Source organism: Tricharina praecox (assembly GCF_024521635.1).
Source record: "Tricharina praecox strain CBS 144465 chromosome Unknown BZA05scaffold_15, whole genome shotgun sequence".
In the NCBI taxonomy this organism is placed as follows: Eukaryota; Fungi; Ascomycota; class Pezizomycetes; order Pezizales; family Pyronemataceae; genus Tricharina; species Tricharina praecox.
Window position 1 is genome coordinate 441,835 of NW_026250417.1, and position 23,812 is coordinate 465,646.

Below are 23,812 nucleotides of genomic sequence, written 5' to 3' on the forward strand. Positions count from 1 at the left end.
GCGCATACCCAATTCCTCACAGGCCGAAACATCAAGATTTTTCTTCTGTGAGGCTGAATGCTGAATGCTGAAGCACCGGGTCATTCTTCTGTGAGGCTGACGATGTCGGCCATCTTGAACGCCGCTTGTTGGTGGCGGTTTCCTAGTGCATAAAAACAGGGGAAAGGGGCGGAAAGAAGAAAGCTTATCTGCACCCCTGGACGGGACTCACCATGACTGCGCACGTTTGTTTTGCTTTTGGGGAAACACAGGGAGTCGCCATGGTGAGAGGTAATATGATGACGATGGCAGTGGAGTGCTTGAGGGTTCGGGCCTGACAGGGAGATTTGTTGGAATACCTACCACAATTTGGGTTGAGCTCGTATTCCCCATGGCCGTGGAAAGGGGCCAGAAGGTTTCATGAGCATATCGCCGACTACCTAGATATTAGTACTGCCTTCCTTCGTATTCTGCATCTCAGTCACAGCCTCACCACACTACGAAATGTCTTCAAGAGTGACCGCCAAGGCCTGGAGACGCTGGAGGGGCAAGTATTACAAGAATTGCCTTTCAACAACCTGATACACCATTAAACACCCGGCAGAGTGGGATTCCAGAGTAGACAGTACCTATATGAAGCACTCGCCATCTTTTCCTTCCGTTGCGGTCGACCTGGAGGCTCGTAATTGTAGACGTTTCCCTCAGTGCCCAAAGCTTCGCCCGTTTTCAGCATGTCCAATCACTCGAGCAGTCAACATACAATGTCCTCGCACCTGCTAGAACACCAGCCGGACCGGGACGCCTACCGAGTTCTCGGCCAGAGAACACCGTCCACCAACAAGCCGGCCTTCAGTCTCCGGGCTCTCCGGGCCTCTCCCACCACCAGCACCGCCCCACTGGAAGTTACAGCCGCCGAGATTGCAGCCATCAACACCCCCGTAAGCCAGTTCCATTGCGCCGCCAAATCCCGACCAGGACGGACGGAAAATCTGACACCGGATACCTAGGTAGATCGACGTCTGGCTCCCGGGTCTTATCACGCTCAAAAATTCCGCGCAACATCCAGTGGCGGTGTTGTTCACGCCAACAGACAGTCCCCACGACGATAACTTCCAGCACCTCGAGTCCCTACACGCCGCCGTGGGGGTACCGAGCGCCTACCTCCTCGAGCGGCACCAGGGAGTAACGCACTCCTTCGGCTCGACGCCCATTGCTGCATGGCTCCACTTCCTCTGCAAAGCGATCAAGCTCCAGCAGACACCCACTGGCTACCGGATTGAGGGGTCGAATGGTAGAGACAATAGCTGGCTGCAGGGCGGGTGGCATCTTTCCTACACCAAGGATGCAGCAACGGGCGGGTATAGGGTTTTGTTACTCACCTCGGGACAGTTTCCGGAGCTGGAGAGTCGCCTGCAGGTGTGGTTGCTGGCGGGCGAGAATCTGCAAACAGTCCAGAAGGATCCGTACGCGCTGTGGATTCCGGCGCTGATGGAGGCGTGGAAGTTTGTTGACGACGTCACTTGGGGGCTGGTTACTGTGTTCGGAGGAATGGAGGCGGTTCGTTGTTCCCTCCTCCTCCCTATCAAACCGTCTCCCAGGGAAATGGCTAAGAAGGGCATCATGTAGTCAATCATCACTCACTCCGCCACGACAACTCTGGAAATCGACTACCAGGAACTCCACAACCTAGCGAAGCATATAATCCACCTCTCGGAGAGCAGCTCCGCAATACTCTGCAGCCTGGAGAGTCTCCTCTCCTCGCACGGCCGGCTATTCCCGTCCAGTCCACAGGTGCACGAGGGGATAGAGTACGTCCGCAATCTATTCAAGTCGACGAACCTACGTCTGGCGAGTCTGAGCAAGAAGGTAGAGAACACGATCAACCTGACGTTTCACATCGTGGCCCAGCAGGATAGCAAGCGGGGGGTCGAGGCGAATGGGATCATGCTTGATGACTCGGCCACGATGAAGGTTATAGCCTGTGTTACTATGTTTTTTTTGCCCGGGACGGCGGTGGCGGTGAGTTCTTCCTCCTCATTCCTAGTGGTCGGGTGTGGAAGGGTGTGCTGATGGGATGGGTGTGTGAAGACGATTTTCGGAAGTAATTTCTTCTGGATGGAAGACGGCGACTTCTCCATGAGTGGGGAGTTTTGGATGTATTGGCTTGTCGCATTACCCGTGACGCTAATGGTGTATATGTTCTGGCGCTGGTCGCTAGACTTGAAAATGATCCCCTCGTGGCCACCGAGGAGGAGGAGGAGAGATTCGAGGTTTGGGGGATAGTGAGATGCTGTGATTGCTTCGCTTCACAATACCTCACTCGACCCACTCGACCCGCTCGACACTGGCGGTTGTTTTAACTTTTGGGCTGTTCGAGCGCGCTTCTTTCCATTCACATGTGTTTCCTTTGGAACTCTTGGAACTCTAATCTCTCAAAGGGAAGCAGGATAGAGGGCAATAAGGAAACCTACGTACACCGAGCCGCAATGCAGTGGGGATGTACAGAGCGATGATCTACCAAGATCGAATGCCATGATGCCTCAACAAAAACATCCCGCCCAACCTCAGACGTGATCTCCTCTTTGTCTTTGGACACGAAAACTATCCATTTGGCAAGATACTTCCAAGTTCCCACCTGCAGCATAGACCAAACAAATTGGCAGTATACCTCTCATACCTATATAAAGAACCAAGTTCCAAGTTCTAAGTTCCAACACATCCCACATCTCACATCCCTCTCTCTCTCAAAAAAAAAAAAAAAAAAAAACCATACAAGTTAAGTAAGTTTCATCATGATATCAAATCAGCACGCAACATAAAATACCTAAGTAAAGTAAACAAGCAAGTAAAAACAGAGTCAAGTAAAAGCCAAAGCCAAAGAACACATTAACCATCTTTCAAAACGAATGACACCCACCCACCCACCCACCCGCGCACGTGCGACGTCGTCCAGACCAACCAATCGACCAACCAACCAACCGAAAAAATGAGAAGCCACGGAAAAAAACACACGAACTCCAGTAAAAGCCAGCAGGTATCATTCCAACCAAACCAACCCCGCGCATCCAGTGCAATTTCCCCCACCACCCCAACCGTGCAATTGTTGTCACTAGTAATCCATCGGCGGGTCTACCAATTCGACACCCCTGGACGGTTCCTCATGGTTCTCACCATCCGCATTACTCACGAGCGAATCCCGCTTCCCACCGCGCGTCAGATTGGCGCCCCTCCGCGGGAAGCGACTGCTAGCTGCGTGGCCGCTCCTGCTCAGACTATTCTTCTTCTCCAGACCTCCCTGGGCCGCCACCTCCTGCACCACCGCCGATGTCGGTGGCGAATTGGCGCCGGAGTCCAGTGCACCGTCCTCGCGTGGAGGCGGTGAGTGGACCGTCTCGTTTTCGAGCGGAGTGGTGGGTTCGGCGCCGGGGACCTCTAGGCTATCGCGCTGCTTGTATCCGCGCGAGCTCCGGGGACTACTGCTGGTGGGCGAGGTGTTGATGGGGAAGCGGGTAACGTCCGAGGATGTGCCCCGTCCGTGCCGGGCAGGCGGTGCCGGACTCGACGATCTGCTCTTAGCAGCACCGATCACTGCGCGGTTGCGTGCCTCGACGTGCGCACGACGGTGGCTCTCGTCCGTGGAAACGGCGCGCGGGCGGGCTCCGGCGGAGGAAGCTTTCTTGAGTGCGCCGAAGATCTGGTCCTTGTATGCAAACAGGTCGCGTACGAGGCGGTAGGTGTGGCGCTCGTTCTGCGTGAGCGAGGACTCGACACGGGGACGGAGGATAACACTGGCGAGAGACTGCGCCAGAGCCTGGACGAAGGCCTCGTCGGCCGAGGTGAGCTCGATCAGTCGGGTAAAGTGCGTGGTGATGGCATCCAGTGTGGCAATGTTGGTAAGCGGCAACGAACCGAGAGTGCTCTGGATGACAGTAAGACGGTCCGCCTCCTTGCCTTCGCCGCCGTGCGTGGTGTAGACTGTCTTGATGATTTCGTACTTTTGCGAAGACACGATCGAATCTATCCGCCGATCAGATGACACCTCCCCAAAAACAGAGCATCGAGAACTTACCAGGAAGTTCCAGGAGGTAAAGCTTCAAGACGCTAGCAACGATAGGGATCTCGTAGTTGGCCAGAGTTTCCTTCGTAGGGGCTTTTCCGTCATTGATGGAGTTTCGGAGGTGATGGGTAGCAGCTAGCGGGACATCGACCAACCAAATACCACGCCTAGCCTCGTCGCCCTCGAGATCGGGGTAGTCTGTTGATCGTTAGTTATCTCCGCTCCCACTTACTGCACCTCCCTGTGAACTTACGGTGATCCAGATAAGTCAAGATGCTGGTGATGACGATAGGTACTCGCTTCCGGTCCGCCCTCGCCCTAGCTTCCAGATCCACACCGAAGGTTTGCTCTGCATACAGTCAGTATCAGAAACCCGCCGTGAAGCCAATGGGGATGATGATGAACGGACCATCTGGAGAATTGTAATAGCTCTCGTAGGGGATGACCTTCGGTACAAATGACCCAGTCCGGTAGTTCTCAATCAAGTACCGCAGGTCGGTCGCAGGCAGGATCGACTCTTGGTGCGTCTCGATCTGTGTCAACGTCTTCTGCAGAGTAGGAATCACATTGGACACGGCTCCAGAGAAGTCTAGGATGACTATGGTGGACCTTCACGTCAGCCTGGACCAACTGTCACTCAACTCCCTAAAGACGAACCTGATTTGATGGCCTTTACCCGGTCCAACTCGCACTTCTCCATAAACTTGAGGTGTTCGATCATCGCCTCCTCCAGTTGACATCTCGTGAGATCTAGAGCCCGGATACCCGCCTTGTACCTCGCGTCGGCCTCCTTTGCTTCCCTCCTCAATCTATCGTTGGGTGTCTCTCCCGGGTGCTGATTGCTCAGAAGACTCCCGAGATAGTCACCAACATACGCCATGGTTGGGCTGGAAGCATCGTTGCTGACTTCGCCGTTCATGTGGATCGTCGGTGTCCTGGCGAGCGACTTGTTCACCGGCTTCGGGCTGACCATGGCCCACTGGAACGCCTTCGGTCGGAACTGGTAGTTCATCTTGGGGCTATTGGAGAAAGTATTCCCCACAGCTCCCACCAGCCGCAAGAAGCCGTGACCGACCAAGTCTTGCCCGACGCGTTCCGCGTAAGAGATGGACGTGGCGGTCCAGTTCTTCATGATCCAGTTCACTAGGACATCTCCGGTGGCTATATTTGGGTATGTCCCCAAGATGGCAACCTTGACCTCGCCCAGCGGGATCTCATTCAACATATCCTCCAGCTTCTTCTTGACTATACTGGGTTGCACGAACTCGTCGCCGATCTCCAGGGGATCCAGATCCTCGTCGTCCTTCTCGAGATCGGATGCAACCTTGATGATGGGTGTGATCTTGGCGGTGGTCGGAGTTCCAGCGGACGCGGGCGCATCCGTCGCGACCGGGGCCGGCACGGCAATGAACTTTGTCTCCTCCTCCATGTCCTCAACCTGGCGACACTTGTTGAAGTAGCTCGACCGCAGCTTCTTGACCTGCTCGTGCTGCTTATCGTATGCCCGGATAAGGTCACGTAGTTCGTCATGCGAGTTGTTAACTCGGTCCGCGTGGTCTTCGCACCACCGAGCAAATGGCTGAATCACGAGGCTGCGGATGCTGTCGGCAACTTTGCGATGGGCTTTTCCCGCCTATGCGTGCCGTCTCCGTCAGCTCACCATCCACCAACCGCCCAGAGTTAGATGGGGAGCGGGGGGAAAACACCCACTTCATCCATCTCATTTCTCAACCCTTCAAACGCCTGCAGCACCCATCGTCAGCACGCGACTCTCTCTCCCTTTCCCTTTCCATTTCCCCTTCCCTGGCGACCGATAGCGAGAAACAGACCTGCCGAGCAGTAGCGCCATCGTCTCTCCCGAACCCGCCGTTCTTGTCGGTAGCGGCCGGTATCGCGCAAAGTTTGGTGCCGTACAGCTCCTCCGCATCGGCGCGTAGCCGTGCCACCATCAGCACCTGCTGGTTCTCGATGACACCCTGCTGAAGTTTGCTGAACAACACGCCGAGGCCTGCAACATCGGTTCTTATCAGCGACCGCTCCTCCTTCTGCTTCTTCTGCTTCTGCTGCTGCTGCTGCTGCTGCTGCTTCCTCCGCAACCGCACCTAGAGCTTCCGCGAGAGGGCGAGCTTACCACCGGCGTAGTCGCCCGACCAGAACGAGTCTGCGAATCCGGGCATGGCGCACTAGGTAGACGAGAAGACTGGAGGTGGTGATGTTGCGGGAGTGGTTGATAGCGAGGTTATTATTCCGGGTGGTGAGGGGGTTGTATGTATCGGATCGTTCGTTGATGAGTGCCGGTAGTAGATGTCTTGGGGGGGAGGTTGATGGGTGGGAGGGGGTGATGGGCGTGTCTGTTCGTTATACGTGACAGAAGCGGAGTTGTATAGCAGAGTATGTAAGACGCAGGAGGTGGAAAAAAAAGGTGGTAAGCAGGCGTCAGGGAAGGGTGTGCGCTCAGTTGTGTTGTTTCTTTTTTGAATGGGAAAAGGGTTGTCTGGGGGATGGCACTGGGGGGGGGGAGGGGGGAGGGGGGAGGGGGGGAGGTTGACCGGCCGGGAAATGAGTGGACACTCGAGGAAGCGGTTGTTCTTCACTGCTGTCTGGGATAGACAGGGCAGCCTGCAGCCTGGCTCCTGCTTTTCAGCCTCACCTCCCACCCCATGCAAGCCAAAGACAAGAAAGAAAAGCCGCTCCAGGAGAACCAGCATCGCAGAATGGATTTCGTTCCGAGTCCGGATACGAGACGAGACGACGGACGCCAGTCGCATGGCCGCGCACGGCCGCGTACGGCTAGCTGGTATGTAAACTCACAGTCAACTGGCTGCAGCTTTCGGTGCACCGGTGTTCTCCTGCTGCGGCCGTATGGAGTGCTGATTATGACTTGGACACCGAGTCGGAGCGGATTAGAGTAGATACATTAACTAATAGCAATCGCTCGTCTAAATCGACATCCTCACGTAAATACTTCCTCACTACATACGGTCCATCAAGCCCGAATCTACATAGAGAGGGGTTTGCGGTAACTCTGTCTGCACACCGCAAGCGAGGTCCATAGGCGCCACGGTTAGCCCGCCATTCACCGGCGAGTATCTACATATGTCCAGCTGCAGTTGCCCCATGGCCATGCCCACGGTCAGCGTCCGCAAGCTGGCCCACCCGAGGGCCGGGTAGTTTGCGTGTGAAGTTTTGGATCTCCTAGCGGTTCGCAAGTTGTGCTCTAGTTTACACAGCTATCTTTAGGCGTTGTGGCGGTAGTGGAGGAGGAATCGAAATTCAAACATCTGGCCCTTCTTCTTCTTCCTTCTTCCAATCACGAAGATTATCATGCGTCTGTAGCCACTATATAGCACTCTACTGCAACGCCGCACGCCGGAGTCAAACTTCCACAGTCCTTTTTGTATGCAACCAGAGGTTTGCTTGCAGCTCGCACGTTACTCTAGGCAACAGGGTTTGTCCGCCGTACTCTACCGTAGTTAGCGGAGCGTAATCGTTTCGCTCGCATGTGAGCACTGCCTCAACAATCTGTATGTATCCCTTTCTGACGCTTTCTCGACGCTTTCAGGCCTCCGCCGACGACGACAATGATGGTTAGATAATATGCTTGGCAATAATTCTCCGCCGAGTTCCATTCCATGATTTCATACGCCTTCGCCTCCTCTCTCTTTCTCCGTTGACCATTCCCCGTCCCCCGGGCACCGTCGCGTCCAACGGCAGCCATCGGAAGCGACGCGCGTCGACGGCATTAACTTAACTAGCAGTTTTTCTCATTTCTCATTTCTGCCCCCTTGACCGGTCCGGCACGGCGGCACTATATGTAGTATGTATAAACATGCACGCCCGCCGCGGCGCCGCCCGGTTGGCTCAGAGAGTCAGAACACTTCCGGGGGGCTTCCGGGGGGTTTCCGGGCGTGGCTTGGCGGGAGCATGCATCTCGTATATGCAAATCCATAGTAGTATGTAAGTGGCTGCGGGTAAGATCGAGTGAGAACAACGAGTTACATGGGAAATATGGGTGGTGTTTTCGCTCCGTTGCGGACCTGTGGTTCCGATGGTTGGTTACAAGTTACAACTTACTGCCGTGGCGCAGAATTACGGTATCGCAGCCCTGGTGGCTTATCCCACATCCCACGTCCCACAACCCACACCCAGCAGCCCAGCGGCACCACCAAGGTCCCAGACTCCCAGACTCCCAAAGCCCTGGCTCCATGCGCCATGCGCCGTGCGCCTTACAGCCGCGTACTTTTGTTACAGGGCCGGGCGAGTCGCGACGCCAGCTGCCGGCAAGCCACTCAAGCCATTCACTCCGCATGCAAGCCTCAAGGAAGAGCTGCCCTTACTTAAGCCCGCACGTACCGTACCTGCATAACTCCGGTCGGGCGTCGATATCAGTGTTCAGTGTTCAGTGTTCACGATCACGTAAAAATAGACAGAGTATGAAGTATCCAAACTTTGTTTCCCGAGCAACACAGTTTCGGTTTCGTTTCACCGTTTCAACGGGCGATACCGGTGAGTACATCGGTGCTTGACGTGAGCGTGGGCGTGGGCGTGGCATTCTCGCGGTGCATGGGGGGGGGATGATTTGAACTTTGAATCCCCGAAATCCTTATGGAGTCTGAACCCCGCATGATGTCTCGATCACCACTGCGCCGTTCTACTAGTATAGGTACATACATATAATCGTGGTTTGCAGTGACGATCTTGCGATCAACCCTACGTGCGTAGAGTACGTACATACGATCGTCGACTTGTCGTCTCCAGATGGGACTCGTCTCTCTCTACCATCGTACACCAGCATCCATCGTACACCAGCATCCATCGCCCACCGACACTCAACCATCGCAGCGACAGCATCTCCAGCGGAACTGTACGCACCCCAGGCACTCAGCCCGCTCACCCTGCTCATCCCACACTGGGGGTCTGGGGGAATATCCATAATCAAGCAGTCAAAAGCCCCGTAAAATTATCCAAACTCCAAACCCCATGGCGTGTGTCAACGGGAGATGTGCAACAGGGGTGGTGCGCCTTTGTAACTTATGGGCGTTAGGTTAAGCGAGACTTGGCAGGGCGGAGATGGACGTGCCACCAACTAACTTTATGTAGTTATGCCTGGTGTCCAAGTCCAATCATCACGGGCGACGTAATACCTTGCGGCTATATATGTGTATGCCGAAACGAATCGTAAACCTGTCGTCGCTATGGGGGGAAGGGGAAGGGGAAGTGGATGGGGATGGAGGTGGGGATGGGGTGGTAGCGAGAGAAGAGCGAGAGGAGAATGATGTGGGGTAGGGCAGCGGGTGGGGAAAGGGCAGCGGATGGAGGGGAGGGGGAGGGGGCGTTTAACTATCGCCCGCCGGCGTCTCGTCGTGACGGTGACACCACAAGGTGAGCTCCCCAAACACTGTGGCGCACGACAGAGAGGATCGCATAATTGGCTTGCACGGCCAAGAGGGAAGGGGGTTGGAAGAGGACTAAGACTAAGGCTGCGGGTGGGAGAGGATGCCAGCGTTCGGGGTGGGGAGGAGCAGGAGGAGACGTATGAAGGCGTTGACGGCGAACGAGGATATATATCGGATGCTGAGACAGTCACAAGTTATTATGACGATCTCGTAGGAAACGTTTGAGAGGGAAAGTCAGCCAGCCATTCGGAAGTCTTTCGGCGGTGGGGAGATGTACTGGTATGGATGAGCTCCTTGGAGTCGTTGGATGGGCTCAGTGCAGAACAACTTCCTGGATAGGATTATTAGGATCGTCCCCCGCAGATGCGCGTCTGTGAGGGATAGCTACATACCCGCACAACAATTTATGCTGCATGCTGAAATCCTGATATGCACCTAAAAGCAATGGCTTTATGCCATCGGATCACGGTACACCACTCGGGATATGAGAGCCCGCGAAGAAGATTCAAGAGCTCGAAAAGTTCTATGGTTCGACGTGGGCAGGAAACTATTAGCTCTGCTTGGGCCCATGTGTAGGTAAGAGGCGACAATGTTAATCACAACGGTTTTCTGATACGGAGAGTGGACACAGTGGCGGGTGATATAGGTAGATGGAGTGATTCGACGTGCTCTTCCATCCCGACAGCCCGACCTACCTACTCATGCCGTCGAGATCTATTAGGTAGCGCAGTTTGCGAACAGATAGGATGAGGGTGGCTCAGCGTGTGCTGGTCACAAATGTACAAAACATGCATATGGTCCATCAATATCCGCCTGATTCTGAAGAACCTATTCGAACTTCGAGAGCGACCTTCTCACCGACGTTGGCCAAACATAGCAATGATTCTAAGAGAGACTAGGGCACCGCTCATCTCCAGCGGCCGCTCTTGTTCTCTGGTCCGGCGGCGATCAGCATCGCCTGGACGTTGGTATGGTTACGGTGGTCACGGCGGTCCTGGAGAAACAGGGGCCTAAAGCTCACCGATAGATGCTCCCCTTTTTTACACTTCTGGCCAGCACACCCTTCTTATCAATTCCAAGCCACGCTGCCCAATAGATCTTAGCGACATGAATACCCGTTCACCTCGGAGACGTGCTTCTGCTCGTTCCAAGACGCTTCAAATAGGACTACTAGTAGGTGGCAAGAGATTACAACACCGTCCGTAGGTATAGGTACACGTACCCGCCTGGTAAATCTCCAAGTCAACGCGGCTCAGTGTAGCAGTGGAAGAGTGGAGCCGTAGGAAAGAAAGCAAGCGGATAATCAGGGTATAGTGTGACTTCATGGGGGTTCAGAAGTTATCGTTTATTTTGAACATCATATGGCAGCAGGGTTGTGGATGGGAAGTGGAGAAAGGACTTACTTCGGTTGTTCGCACGCCCTCCGGCAGCGAGATGGTGGAGCGAAGTGAACTGAAATGGACGGAGTGAGACGCAGAGATGAAGGCAGGCTTTATATGCCCCACTCTCGAACTTTATTTTATTCTGAGCACTAATCATGGAGCCAATCCGGAGTTATGCCGGTGGTTGTACATAGAAGTCGAAGAAGCACAGCAGACGATGAGCAGCCTCCCAAAAACATCATAGCTCACCTCGGATCCTCATTCTATGTGCGGTATGTGGCGCGGTTGTCGTACTTGACGTGTGATGTAGGTACGAACCCAGCCAGCCAACCAGAGGCCGGCTTGGCGCTGCCGCTCTTCGGGACCAGCCACAACCCCTCAATTGCCCCACCCTCAGTTTCGCGTGCCCGTACACCTCGTCTCCTACCAACACCAGCCCACCGATACTCCCCAACACCTCTCTCAAATCGTGATCAGCATACCAAACCCCGTCAAAATGGACAGTGAGTTTTGTTTCCCGGCGGAGGAAGGAGGGAAGGAAGGTCTATGCCGGTTGCTGATGATTATGCGTGTGTGGCAGCCGTCGCCAGTATTGCTCGTATGTTTTTCGGCTTCAAGGACTGGATGAGGAGGAAAGGGGGTATCTGACAGAGTGGATAGAGCAATTCACCGACTACTACTACTCCACCTTCGACACGGACCGCGCGGCGCTCGCCCCTCTCTATGTATGAACGCCGTACCATCCGGCTCACTAGCCAGCAGGGAGGAGGAACGAGGCTGATGGGGGGTTGAACATAGGCCGAGGAGTCGATGCTCACCTTTGAGACCAACCAGGTCCAAGGTGTCACTGCGATTGTCGAGAAGTTGATGGTAAGTTCGGTAGTCCGCGGAGCGATTTACTAGTAGTTGACACACGATCTCGTTCAGAGCCTGCCTTTCCAGAAGGTGAAACACCAAGTCGCCACTCTCGATGCTCAGCCCGCCGGTCCCGACGGTAGCCTTCTCGTCATGGTTACTGGCAAGCTGCTGGTATGACCTCTTTCCCTCTCCCTCCTCCCGTTGTGGGTGCAGATCGCTAAAACCGTTTCACACCTACAGCTCGACGAGGAACAGAACCCCCAGAACTACTGCCAGTCCTTCCACCTGATCTCCAGGGCGGGTAGCTACTACGTTCGCAACGACGTCTTCCGTTTGGTGTACGGTTAGATATGGATGCGAAGCTGCTTGTTTCCTTTGGGTGGATGAAGAGGGAGGGGGACCTTTAATGGGGGGCATCACTCAGTTACCATCTTGTTTTTTTGTTTCCTCTGTGGCATCTGTGGTTCGTTCTTGAGAATTGTGACTATTTCTACCTCCATCGGATCCGAGGCTCTCGAGTGACCGTGAGTAAACTCGAAAGTAGCCGCCGCAACTTTTCTATGTATCATCGAAGTCACATCCCCCAGCACCCCGGGTAACCCTCCTTAACCCTTCCCCTCCCCCGCCCGCCCGTCACGTCCCCCAACCCACCCTCAATCCCACCTTGACTCCGACGACCTCACCGGGGCCGCACTCCAACGACGACGCAACACCACCACGATGTCGCAGACCAACGCGCCCAACCAAACGCTGTACGTGCGCAACCTCAACGACAAGATCAACAAGCAAGACCTTCGGCTATCGCTGTACACGCTGTTCACAACGTACGGGGTAGTAATCGACGTGGTCGCCTCAAAGACCGCACAGAACCGCGGACAGGCGTTCATCGCGTTCCGAGATGTCCCCTCCGCTACTCAGGCGATGCGCGCCCTGGAGGGGTTTAATGTCTTCGGGAGGGAGATGGTTTGTCCCCCCCCCCCCCCCTTCCCCACCCCCGACAGCCAGGCACGAGCACGGGCTGATGGACCTACGCACACAGAAAATTGCCTACGCGAAAACGAAATCCCACAAGATTGCGAAGTACGACGGCACCTTCCGGATGCCGGGGACGGCTGCGGCGGCGGCTGCGGCGGCGGGCATAGACGGCGCGGACGGGAAGCCGTTCGTGCCACTGCCTGGATCTGCTCCTACGGCTGGTGCTGGTGCTGGTGGTGCGACCGTGGCGGCTGGGGGTGCGGCAGCGAGCCCCGCCGCGGACGCGGTCACCGGACAGAAGAGGCTGAGGGAGGAGGATAGTGGTATGTTCTCGATTGACTCCCCGATGGATGGGATGGGTGGATGGTGGGGTGATGGTGGGGTGGATGGGGAGAGAGAGAGGGGGGGGGGGTGATGGGACGGGTGATTGGAGTGACGGCTAACTGACAATGCAATACACAGATGATGGAGAAGAAGCCGAGATGGAGATGGAGGATGATGACGATGACTGATTGCATATCTATCTATCCCAATCTACCCTCAAATCTACCGAAGGCCGATGGGAATTGGGTGGGTGGGCCGGGAGAGGGTGGATGGCAGACAGACAGACAGACAGACAGTACAGTGTGGAACTTACGACGACGGCTACTACATATCATACATAACTCTCGGGTAATTTCTATTCTTTCTTTGCATTTGGTTTTTTTATTGGTTCTGCGACGGCAATTAAAAACTGGGCTGAGATTTTGAAATGGGGAGACACTTCTGAAGATGATGAAGATGAGATTGTATAGTATCATAGCGTTGCGTGTCCGTGTGCGAAGTGAATACTATTCCGTTGCCATATGATGAGGATGAGGGTGATGAGTGGATTGAATTGATGAGTTTTGGGCAGTCAATTGCATGCAATGATGATGATTATGATGATGGTGGCGATATAGGTATTCCATGCTAGCAACAAGAACAAACTCCTCCTTCGAACAATCGCTATAAAAACAAGAACCATCTTCCACAGGAAAATCACACTTCCTTTCCCCATCCCTCATCCCCACCTCCTCTACTCGTCAGTAGTGGCCTTAAAGTGCCACTTCTCAGTGCCCTCTTTGAACGGCACACCGAGCTCAAACAGCTTCTCAATGACTGCGGCAAAGTCCTTAAAGAACTCATCCTGGGACTTGGCGTAGCGCTCTACATGCTTCCGGAAGACCTTGTCCTGGATGAGTGCGATATCGGCGGGCAGCATCATCAAGGACTTGGAGCCCTTATCCTCATACTGCTTGGGGCCGTTCCACTTGCGCCAGTTCCACTTCTCGTTCAGCAGCAGCTGGTAGAAGTCGTTCGTCAACATCGTCGGCGAGAAGGTCCACGGCCCATCGTAGCCACTGCGGTCCTTGTGGCACCGCCCCAAAGCGTGTGCCCCCGCGAGTGCTACGATCTCTTGGTCGTTGAAGCCCATGCGGTAGAAGATGTTGCGGAGGTGGTCCTGCGTCTTCGAGGCGTCGGGAAGACGTCCATCTGCGCAGCAATCTTCAGCCCCCATCCATCCATTTTCACCACACCACAACCATCCATCCATCCAGAGTGGGTATACTAACCAGGCGTGCAAGCAGCCACGTCCTTATCCGAGCGTCCGGGGCGGTATGCAATCTTGGGACCTCCCATCTCCTGCAACGAGCAGACGGCAGCAAGGATCCACAGGTCCGAGTACGAGATCCACGGGTGCTTCTGCTTGACGGGCTCGAGGCGGTCGCGCGCCACCTTCAGTCCCGCGTTCGCGCCGTGGTCGCTCTCTGGCGCGAACCGCATCGTTGCTCCGTCCGAGCCGCCGGTCTTCGTTTCTACGTCGTAGGTGCCCGAGGCGTGCCAGCCGAGGCGGACGAGGACCTGGGTATCGGACACTTGCGTTAGCTTGGGCTCGGGTGGCAATGACGAGGGGGGATGGGGGATGGGGGATGGGGGTGGCATACAGGTCCGAAGGATCCATCATCGTAGTCATTGTCCTCCAACAGCTCGGCGATGTCATTGTACACCTTCTGGTAGTCCTCCTTTGTAGGCTTCAGAATGGTGGGGGTAGCCTGCTTATTGTTGAGCGGTCCCAGCTGTCCATTGCTGTAGAGGTAGTAACCGCCACCGGCGGCGGCAGCGGCGGCCGCCAGACCAGCAAACAGTCCTGTCGACGATCCGCCGGCGGAGCCAGAGGCGTTGGCGTAGCTCCGACGAGCACCCTGGCGGATGGGAGAGGCCAGGAGCTGTGGCCGGGCAGCGGCGCGGGCAGTGCTGCGGAAGAGTGTTCGTGCTACGGATGCCATGGTGATGTGATGTGGTGATATGGGTGGGGGATATGGAGATAGGAAGGAATGGCTGCTGGCCGGGGGATATTGGCACCTATATATACGGGTACAAACTACGGTACATACACCCCACCCGTCCCTTCCCTCCCTTTCCCCCCACTCCCTGTCCTGGCCTGTCCTGTCCCCACCATCCGATAGATGGTCGAGTCGGAAGCTGTCCGGAGAGGAATTACTCAGCTGTGAACGCTAGCCCTGCAGCTAGGGTTCCCCAGCTTCGGCACGTTTCATGGAAGCTTCCTCGTCCTCGTCGTGGTCCCCGTCCCTCCTCCATCTCCTCCAAAACTCAGCTTCAGATCCATTGAACTCAAGAATCACCTGTTTACGGCTGCTGCGAACACCCGCACACCCCCTGACCGACTGATTGACTGATTGATTGATTGATTGATTGATGGATCAAAACGAAACACGAACCAACAGATCATATCAATGGTCCCATATCATAAGTAGAGTAGCGATCGATGCTCGACCACTTCGGTAAGGCACGGCCACACCCCGCAAGGCAAAGCTCAGACCAGTACCGTACTCTAGGTAACTCGGTTTATAAGTGCAGCGATCCAGACCCCCCCTTCCTTCGCCGAAGGCGCAAAGCCGAGGTCAAGCGAGACCAGCCAGACCAGCGAGACCAGCGAGACCAGCAAGCATCCCGTATCTAGGCTGTGTCATCCACCAAACATACAAGCTCCATAATTGAACGGAACGAAAGAAGATAGAAGAAAATTCTTGTGATTTTTTCACGATCGCTGACTGGAGGTGACGCAGCCAGGGTGGAAAAAAACGGCAGAAAAAAAGGGTCCAGTCAGTTTCCCGTTCGAAACGGTTTATTATGCTCACTTAATCAACCGCGTCGATCACCGTCCTGGACGGTGACCCTCCGCCCCTCCGCGCCAAGCCAATCGCACGCACGCATCCCGCGATCGGATCGATCGTTGCGTTGTGGTGGGGGTTTTGGAGAAAGTTTCAAGAACACTCACTCACAGCAGCAGCCCCCAATGACCCGCCCCTCCCCCCCACTTCCACCACCATTACCACCACCACCACAAACACAATCAACACACCCGGAAGATGTCAACAACAACAACTACTACACGCTCCTGCGCCTGCCGCTGCCACCGGCAGTGCTGCCCGCGGCGGCAATAAAGAAAGCTTACCACGCGGCGCTCCTGCGGCACCACCCAGACAAGCACTCGCGCAGCGCCCCCTCCCCCACCCCCACCAGCACCAGCACCAGCAGTAGCACCAGTGCCCCACCCCCGAGCGTCGACCAGATCACCACCGCCTACAAAACCCTCTCCTCGCCCGGCCTACGGCAGGAATACAACGCGACGCTCACGCTTTCCTTCACTTCCACTTCCGCTGCCAGAGCGGCGGGGAGCGAGGTCGTGCAAACGGTGGATCTAGACGAGTTTACGTACGAAGAGGAGGACGAGGATGGGGATGGGGGTGGCGGGAGGTATGTGAAATCGTGTCGGTGTGGCGAGGAGAAGGGGTTTGTTATCGAAGAGGTGGAGCTGGAGCAGGCGGCGGAGGAGGGCGGGAGGGAGGTCGTCGTGGGCTGTGTAGGCTGCAGTTTGTGGTGGAGAGTGGGGTTTGAGGTGCTGGATGAGTGAAGGCGTGAAGACTACGGAGGGTAGAGGGCGGAGGGTAGAGGGTGGAGAGGCATAGACACGGCTCGGAGGACAGCAACGCAATGCGTCTAGTTTCCGGACCCAGCTCGGGCTCGACCGACGCCCTAGGACTGGCTCCGCTCTCACCCAGTTCGCGAAATCTACAAGTGGTGATCGGCTTTTGGCATGTAGAACAGCCATCGGCGGTCACAGTTGGTTTTGGTAGTTGGAAACATGTAGTGTACTCTGTAGATCCCGGTTAGATCTCGAGTATCTACCCGCCATCCTTGGAGTCAATGCAGGCGGCCGACCTGGACTCGGTAGTTGTGTTGTCTCAATACATACTATTCACAGCGAATAGGCCAAGAAGTCATAACCATGAAGGAACCACCCCCATCATTGCAATCACATTATCCCGGTATCCTACAGCCCCCTCTCGCCCATCCCATCGCACTGCCTATTCCTCACCCCTTCTCCTCTTAGTCCCTCCCGGACTCGGCGAGCGCGTGACGCTCCTCTTATCCCTTCCGCGCATCTTGAGCCACTTCTTCATACTGAGCTCGAGCTCGCGCTCAAGGTCCTTACTCGGCTCCTTGCGATGGATGAAATTGCAGAACCCGCCTCGCACACAGCCCTCGCCCGAGTTCAGGCGACAACACGCCTCGCGGAAATCCGTGACGGGACTGAGCTCGCAGTAAATCGGGCGCGCCGCGTACCATCGCGCATTCAGCGCATCGCACGCCGACTGCGCATCCTCCTCGTATTTGAAACGCGCGTACACATTGCCGATGAGATCTACCCGTCCTCAGACCCGTTAGCACACCCTCCCCTCGCCCCCCGCGGAAAAAGTAAGACGTACGGTCGTTATTGTTATCACAGACGACGACCTCCTCGACCTCGCCGTACTTGCACATCTCGCAGAAGAAGTCCTCATAGAACGCGTCAAAGTGGTTCTGCAGCTGCGACGGGTTCATCTTGTTCTTTGGGTCGAACGCTGGGTTCTGGTACAGGTTCGGCAGTAGTATCGTCTGCGAGTACGACGGCTTCACGTGTTTCCGGCTGCACCGGTCGCCGTGCCGGCACGCACCGATCTTGTAGTAGAACGAGCCTACATAGGTGCCAGGGGGGGTTAGCCACGGTCACAGGAGGGATTGGAGGGAGGAAGGACGGAGTGGATGGTGACAGTAAAGGTGGCTTACAGTTGACTTTGTCTTGCTCTGTGCCGAAGATGGAGGCGAGGTAGTTGGCCATCGTGGGAGGAGATTAGGATACCGCTCGTTCGTGGATCGCTGGGTTGGGTCAGGAGTAAAAGTTAAGGCGAAACGTGAGGTTGAAGTAAGGTGGCGGATGATTGTGGTGTCGTCTGTCCGAACAACAGTGCTGGTGGTGCTGGGAGTCGCGGCGTCGCTTCTCGCTTCTCGCGACTTCTGGAAATTTACCCGGCACACACGCTAGAAAGATGACCAATTCGTCACTCGGATATCGCCGCTAAGCCGCAGTGCTGGGACTGTAAATTCCTGTCTATGTAGGTATGTAGAATAAATTATGTAATCTATCGACCACATCTACGCTTTCCCTTTCCCTTTCCCCTTCCCGACCACCCGCCTCCTCTCCCAGATCTGCACATAGCTTTCGCTGGTAAACAACAGCTCCCGAGCGACTTCCTCAACAAACAAGTCCTGAATCTGCATCCACTCGCCTCTCGCCTTCTCGAGCAGCTGCACCTTGAAGACACTCCTCAGCTCGCCCTCCTTCTTCCCCGCCTCGACGACCGTCTCATGTGTGATATTCGCGATCAGATCATACAGCACCGGCTCACCACCGGGATGTCCCTCCGACGGCTCGATGTACGGACTCATATCTAGTGCGCGGGGCGAGAACGTCACAATCGTAGGATTCCGCTCCTCGACAAACTTGTTCTTTGCGAAGCGCTTGACGTGGAAAATCAGGTACGGAGGCATTGGGTGGAGTAGTCTGTATCGTCGTCGCTGTCCGAGCAGCTCCTGCGAGTGTAGCCCGTCGTATTTGCTCAAGATCGTGGTGAGCGGTACTTGTGGGATGATGTTTTTGTCTTGCTCGTCCTTGAAGATGGGTTTCGGTGGGAGGTCGAGCGTTAGCATTAGGAAGCGCGCAATGTCCGTTTTGATCTCGCCGGCTTCTTCGAAGCGGAGGCGGTCAGAGGCATCGGCCTTGGCGGTGATCGCTTGCGATTCCATCTTCAGCTTGCCTTGAAACACCTTTTGGATGATGGAGGACCCGGGCCTCGTCTTGGATCCGCCGAGTGAGAGGTGGAGGTTGTTGAGGAACCAGTGGAGGAAGTCGACTGGGTCGGATTGAGAGAGAAGCGTGAACTTCTTGGATGAGCGCAGGGAGATCTCTTGTAGCAGTTCGTGCGGCGAGACATGAGATTTGAAGGCGCGGGGATTCCAGATCTTGCGGACGAGAGTGGAGAAACGTTGTGCTGCATGCCATTAGCATTTACCGTGAGCACAGGACCAGAAGGAGACCAACCGAGCTCAGGCTTGAAAGTGAGATCCTCAAGCATGAGGAAATTCCGTAGTGGTGGAACATGAGCCAGCGCATGTGCGACAACATTAAGGTAGTCGTTCTGCTTGATATTATTGAGACCGACAAAACCTACCACGAATCAGCCGCACTTCATTCCCACTGTCACCCCCATTCCAACCTCTAGAGGTATCTTACCGGGTATATATTTCTTCTTCCCCAGATCCCACTTCGTCGCCACCTCTGTATCCAACTTCTTTACATCGTCCCTCGAGTACGTAGGATTAACTACATACTTGATGTCGTCTAGCGTCTTGTTCATCACCTCGTAGCTCTCGGGTAGGACATACACTCTGAGACTGGCCATGTTTATGAAAACGTGGTGGTCCTGGTCGAGCGAGTGAGTGTATGCGTAGCTGCTGCGGCCGCGGCCCTGGAAGTATTTGCCGCAGACGAGACACGCGTAGACATTAATGTTCGAGAGCGATACCGAGCAGAGTTTCTCAAAATCTAAGACAGACACATCAGCATTGATACGGCCGCGGAAAAAAACTGCCTGGTTGGTGGTAGTTGTTGTCGTACCGAAATCTAGCAGTTTCCTAGGTACTCGCATCCCAAAGGTCAGCAACGAGCACGAAGATTTCCTCCCTCCGGATGGATAAGCGCTCCCCCACCTATCAATCGTGTCGAGATACAGATCTGAGAATCCCTCCGCAGGCCCCTGGTGTGAATCCTCCACGAAAGCAGCATACGCGCTATCCTCCCCCTCCTCGTCCGTATCCTCGTGCTCCTCCGCCGGCGGTGGAGGTGGTGGAGGTGGTGGATAGCTCTCGTCGTCGGTGTCATCAACGCGGGCTCGCTTGGGAGTAAGCGGTTGCTCCTGTTGTTCCTCAAGAGTTCCGAGCGGTTCGTCGGCTGGTCGTTTGGACATGATGGGTGTCTGGATGGTGGGTAAACGCGTTTGATGCGAGTGAGGTCAGAATAGTGCTGCGAACCCGCACATGAGGTACTCGCCCCCACATATGGTTAGCGCGATTGGGTTTCTACTCTAGCTGCTAGCATACTTCTGGGAAACTCAATATTCTTTTACAGAAATACTTTAATTCTGCATTTCACTAGCAAACCCACAGCGCCGCACATCACAGCATTTTTGGGACATCTTCACGATTACGGGTACAAGCAACACAATGAATTCCCCTTGTTTACGCACACAACGATAGGCACAACATCAAAGAAGAAAAAGGGACCAGAAAAGGGGCGGGGAGCATGTGTATTTTGAGAAGAAACTGTGGTGATGAGAAGGCGGGGTGAATGATGATTGCGGAACAGGGATAGAAACACATTACTAGGAAACAAAGAACTACAGGTACAAGGGAAGGCGGCACCCGGGCCAGGCCAACTAGGTGAAGGGCTAGCTTACATAGACGGAAATTCTTTTCTTCATGTCTGTGTCGAAGCGATCTGGAAGCGACAGTGGACCCGAATCAGAGACGCATTGCTGAGGCTTCCGGCGTGAGACGACTCACCTGGCCGTTTGTTGTGAGAGGGTTTTCGCCTTGCTGTTGAAAGTACTTGGTATAGGGGTTCTCTCCTCGTCGGATGGCCGCCTCATCGACCTCGACACCGGGGTGGCCATTCTCGAGCATCATTCGGCGGTTTGTGGTGGTCTCTTTTCCGTCCTCAGCAAGCTTGGCTTTGGCTACAGATTGGACAGAGAAAGGACTGTCGGGGCGAGTTAGCAATGCGACAAACGAAGCCATCGGGAGGAACCTGAACATACCCGTTGATTTCTTTGTCCATCAGCAAGAACTCCTTTGCGGCGTCCTTGGAGCCTCGCTCCATCAAGTAAACCATGTAGTGGTGGCAAAGATCCTTGATGGTAAGCGGCGGCAGGTGGCTCTTCTTGCGGATGTCATCCACGACTTGACGTATCCGCTCGTGGTTCGCCTGCTCTGTCTCGGCGCTGGTGGGCTGCTCCATCTCAAAGTTGAGATAGTTGATCCAGAAGTACCGACTGTCGAGGTACCAGCTGGTGTTCTTCTGGTACACCTGTCGTGCCTCCTCAACGCTTCCCTTAACCTTCCACAGCAACCGTGCCCACTCAGCTGTGAGTGCACCCTTAGTGTAGATATCACACTTGTCGCTCTCCAGCTGAGATCTGTAGACGGCAATCGCTGATTCGAGCCCACCTTGTCTACGCTCGAAATTGGCCCACGCGACGATGATTTCAATGCTACCAGGAACTGCACAGATGTTAGTACCAAAACATCGATACTACGTGGGCAATCGACTTACTACATTCCAGGACAGACTCATAGACGGCTCTCGCCATGTCCGGTCTACCCTGCGACTCCTCAAATGTGGCGTACTGGATCCGTATTCCCGGGCGGCTGATGGGCACGAAGATCATGCTAGCTCTCTGGTAGATGTTCCGTACCTCCTCCTCCTTACCTTCTTGCGAATACATCCACCTTGCGAACCTGTACCAAAACTCGTCGTAGAAGGCGCAAGTGACGAGACACCGCTCGTATAGGAAAGAAACCCTTTCGAATCCGCTCTCAACCTCCTCGAAGTCCAGGTATTTCCGCCAGTTGACCAGCTGTGGCTCATCCAATTCGGTGACGTGGAAGTAGGGTCGTTTTATCTCAGACTCGTACGTCCATCGCTTTGTAGTTTCGGTCTGTGTGCGCGAGAAGATCTCAAGGTGGAAGTTGTCGATCCGAGACCGGACCTCACGCTCAACCTCGAGCTCACCACGTTCCATCTTGATCTGCTGCTGGCCAGCTTGCACGGCTGGAGGCGGGTCGGCAAGAACCTCCTGTCTGAACTGAGCCAAAGTGTCCTCAGGAAGAAGCTCTGTCAGAGGCCGGGTCTGCGCCAGCGTTCTGAAGCGATCGAAGTAGCGGGCATATTGGTGCATCGGAATGTGAACCACCCTCTCTAGGATAGCGAAGATCTTATCCTCACATTCGAGACGTTCCTCGAACTCGATGTATTTGTCCCAGAAAGGATGCGACAAGAAGTCAAGACCGACGGCATTGGCTCCACGCTCAAAGAGTCTGTAGGCACTCGGAGTTAGCTTAATTTCGAGCCAGAGGGGAAGGGGATTGCCGTGAGGGTCGAGCAAGGGAAGAATGGAAAGAAAGAGCAAATACGGGAAGATTAGCATTCAATGACAAGCTTCCGACCCTCAATCTCGGTGTTCTGTGTGTGCCGACGGTGGAGGCTAAGGAAAGGGCAACGAGTCTGGGACGATGATGTGAGACCACATAATGACGGATGGCTGGTTCTGATATAGCAGCTCACCAGTAGATCCCTTTAATTTGGTTTCGTTCGAACGCCGGAGTACATAGCTATGTGTTTTGGGTGAGATGCAGAGGGAGGGAGAGGAGACAGGCCTGTGGCTGTGGGGAGGGGGTGGAGGGTGGAAGGGAGGAATTAGGAGACGAAGAACTGCAGCGTAACACGGAGTACGCCATGTCCATGGAATGCTGCAAATTGCTAGCAGATAACACAAAACTTACTCTCTGATAATGTCCGGATCGTGGCTAGTGTCAACTTTGAAGCCACAGTAATTGGTCCAGAGGTCGACTGAAATGCCGATGCTGGCGACTCCTCGTTCGTAGACCTAGATCCGTCAGCCCGCTTTTCTTTATCGCGCGGTCATTCCAGCACTCACCATCTCCGCCGCCTCCGTCCCCGCAATGCTGAACTCCATATCGGCATACTTCTTCCAGTATCCAAACAGCAGCGGGAACTTGGCTAGAAACCGATCGAAGACGCCACGAGTGAGCGCGATAGCCTGGGGCGAGCTATTCCTGTTCAACCCGCCCTCCAATGTCTCGGCGATCCGTACAAGCTTCTCCCACGACTCGAAGTCGTCGGGATCCTCAATGACGACGCGATTCGCCTTCTCAAACTCCACGAACTCGGGCTTCATCTCGTCCGCGGGGATAAAGTCCGTCATTGTCGGATCCGCGTGTTTGATTTTGGCGGGGGAAGAGGCGGTACGTAGGTGGGTCGTTCTTGTCGTGTTGTTGTGAAGGGTGCGTTCTTGGAGTTGGGATTTTGTTGTGGTGATGTTGGTGAGAAGTGAGTGGTTGGTGTGGATGTGGATGGGGTTGCACAGATGCGGCTGCGCGAAATGGAAAATCAGGGGATTGCGCGTAGAAACCGGCACGCTACCAGCAACTAAGTGGAAGTCTAATGCAGAAGTGGCTTCGCTGGCCTTTAGCCACAAAGCGCCACAACCAGTCCTTCGGCATTTGGGGAGCTTCGAACCGGGCACCTTGGATCCGCCGGTGTCGCGCGCCCCAACCCAATGCGTGAATACAATTCAAACTCAATTCATACGTAAGTGCGTAACGCTTATGAAACTACCATCTAAGCCCCTCATACAAATTCATGATATCCACTGGTTAGCAGTTCACCTCAAGCTCAACCTGCAAGTCCGAAACTCTATTTACCCGTACTCGTAGTTCATGGCCAAGAAAACCTCAATCACCAACGATCACTGTGCGGTTTACGTAACCAGTCTATTTTCAGCCCTACACATGCTCGGTTGAGCCCCACCCTAAGTTACCTCACGCCCCCCCACGGAGAAGTCGACGATCAGGCAAACCGTGAATATGAAATACATACAGAAGCAAGATCTCTGCTTTGCTTCAGAGATACCAATCTCCATAAAAATATCTTGCGCCCAATG

General features: G+C 54.9%; 9 protein-coding genes across 9 annotated transcripts; 4 read left to right on the forward strand and 5 right to left on the reverse strand.

The window, feature by feature from the left end:
• Nucleotides 1-740: 740 nt before the first annotated feature.
• On the forward strand, nt 741-2,262 carry BZA05DRAFT_445761 (uncharacterized protein; the record flags this gene model as incomplete). Its single annotated transcript, XM_051487030.1, has 4 exons — nt 741-917; nt 991-1,536; nt 1,606-1,998; nt 2,068-2,262. The coding sequence occupies 4 exons, from the start codon at nt 741-743 to the stop codon at nt 2,260-2,262; spliced, it is 1,311 nt and encodes a 436-aa protein (XP_051338680.1).
• A 645-nt stretch (nt 2,263-2,907) lies between these two features.
• On the reverse strand, nt 2,908-6,551 carry BZA05DRAFT_400694 (uncharacterized protein). The gene is made up of 8 exons (XM_051483919.1): nt 6,168-6,551; nt 5,866-6,044; nt 5,747-5,779; nt 4,694-5,669; nt 4,446-4,634; nt 4,290-4,385; nt 4,049-4,234; nt 2,908-3,996 (listed from the first exon to the last, which is right to left on the reverse strand). The coding sequence occupies exons 1-8, from the start codon at nt 6,211-6,213 to the stop codon at nt 3,089-3,091; spliced, it is 2,613 nt and encodes an 870-aa protein (XP_051338681.1). The 5' UTR covers nt 6,214-6,551; the 3' UTR covers nt 2,908-3,088.
• A 4,575-nt stretch (nt 6,552-11,126) lies between these two features.
• Nucleotides 11,127-12,234, forward strand: BZA05DRAFT_400702 (nuclear transport factor 2). The gene is made up of 6 exons (XM_051483920.1): nt 11,127-11,317; nt 11,395-11,412; nt 11,475-11,539; nt 11,613-11,684; nt 11,742-11,843; nt 11,913-12,234. Exons 1-6 carry the CDS (start codon nt 11,311-11,313, stop codon nt 12,018-12,020), a joined length of 372 nt encoding a protein of 123 aa, XP_051338682.1. The 5' UTR covers nt 11,127-11,310; the 3' UTR covers nt 12,021-12,234.
• Nucleotides 12,235-12,304: 70 nt separating this feature from the next.
• On the forward strand, nt 12,305-13,330 carry BZA05DRAFT_400704 (uncharacterized protein). Its single transcript, XM_051483921.1, has 3 exons — nt 12,305-12,635; nt 12,712-12,970; nt 13,110-13,330. The coding sequence occupies exons 1-3, from the start codon at nt 12,393-12,395 to the stop codon at nt 13,157-13,159; spliced, it is 552 nt and encodes a 183-aa protein (XP_051338683.1). The 5' UTR covers nt 12,305-12,392; the 3' UTR covers nt 13,160-13,330.
• BZA05DRAFT_400706 (heme peroxidase) lies at nt 13,250-15,045 on the reverse strand. Its single transcript, XM_051483922.1, has 3 exons — nt 14,615-15,045; nt 14,243-14,531; nt 13,250-14,162 (listed from the first exon to the last, which is right to left on the reverse strand). The coding sequence occupies exons 1-3, from the start codon at nt 14,954-14,956 to the stop codon at nt 13,705-13,707; spliced, it is 1,089 nt and encodes a 362-aa protein (XP_051338684.1). The 5' UTR covers nt 14,957-15,045; the 3' UTR covers nt 13,250-13,704.
• Nucleotides 15,046-15,985: 940 nt separating this feature from the next.
• Nucleotides 15,986-16,917, forward strand: BZA05DRAFT_400710 (diphthamide biosynthesis protein 4; the record flags this gene model as incomplete). The annotated part of the gene is made up of 1 exon (XM_051483923.1): nt 15,986-16,917. A coding segment is annotated over one exon (620 nt), but the record flags the coding sequence as incomplete, so codon positions are not given.
• BZA05DRAFT_400712 (uncharacterized protein) lies at nt 16,918-18,054 on the reverse strand. Its single transcript, XM_051483924.1, has 3 exons — nt 17,802-18,054; nt 17,462-17,710; nt 16,918-17,397 (listed from the first exon to the last, which is right to left on the reverse strand). The coding sequence occupies exons 1-3, from the start codon at nt 17,851-17,853 to the stop codon at nt 17,060-17,062; spliced, it is 639 nt and encodes a 212-aa protein (XP_051338686.1). The 5' UTR covers nt 17,854-18,054; the 3' UTR covers nt 16,918-17,059.
• On the reverse strand, nt 18,055-20,083 carry BZA05DRAFT_400713 (uncharacterized protein). The gene is made up of 5 exons (XM_051483925.1): nt 19,782-20,083; nt 19,690-19,706; nt 19,306-19,617; nt 19,114-19,239; nt 18,055-19,063 (listed from the first exon to the last, which is right to left on the reverse strand). The coding sequence occupies exons 1-5, from the start codon at nt 20,036-20,038 to the stop codon at nt 18,168-18,170; spliced, it is 1,608 nt and encodes a 535-aa protein (XP_051338687.1). The 5' UTR covers nt 20,039-20,083; the 3' UTR covers nt 18,055-18,167.
• Nucleotides 20,084-20,230: 147 nt separating this feature from the next.
• On the reverse strand, nt 20,231-23,236 carry BZA05DRAFT_400720 (uncharacterized protein). Its single transcript, XM_051483926.1, has 6 exons — nt 22,787-23,236; nt 22,632-22,735; nt 21,403-22,166; nt 20,888-21,350; nt 20,634-20,829; nt 20,231-20,568 (listed from the first exon to the last, which is right to left on the reverse strand). Exons 1-6 carry the CDS (start codon nt 23,072-23,074, stop codon nt 20,548-20,550), a joined length of 1,836 nt encoding a protein of 611 aa, XP_051338688.1. The 5' UTR covers nt 23,075-23,236; the 3' UTR covers nt 20,231-20,547.
• Nucleotides 23,237-23,812: the final 576 nt, after the last annotated feature.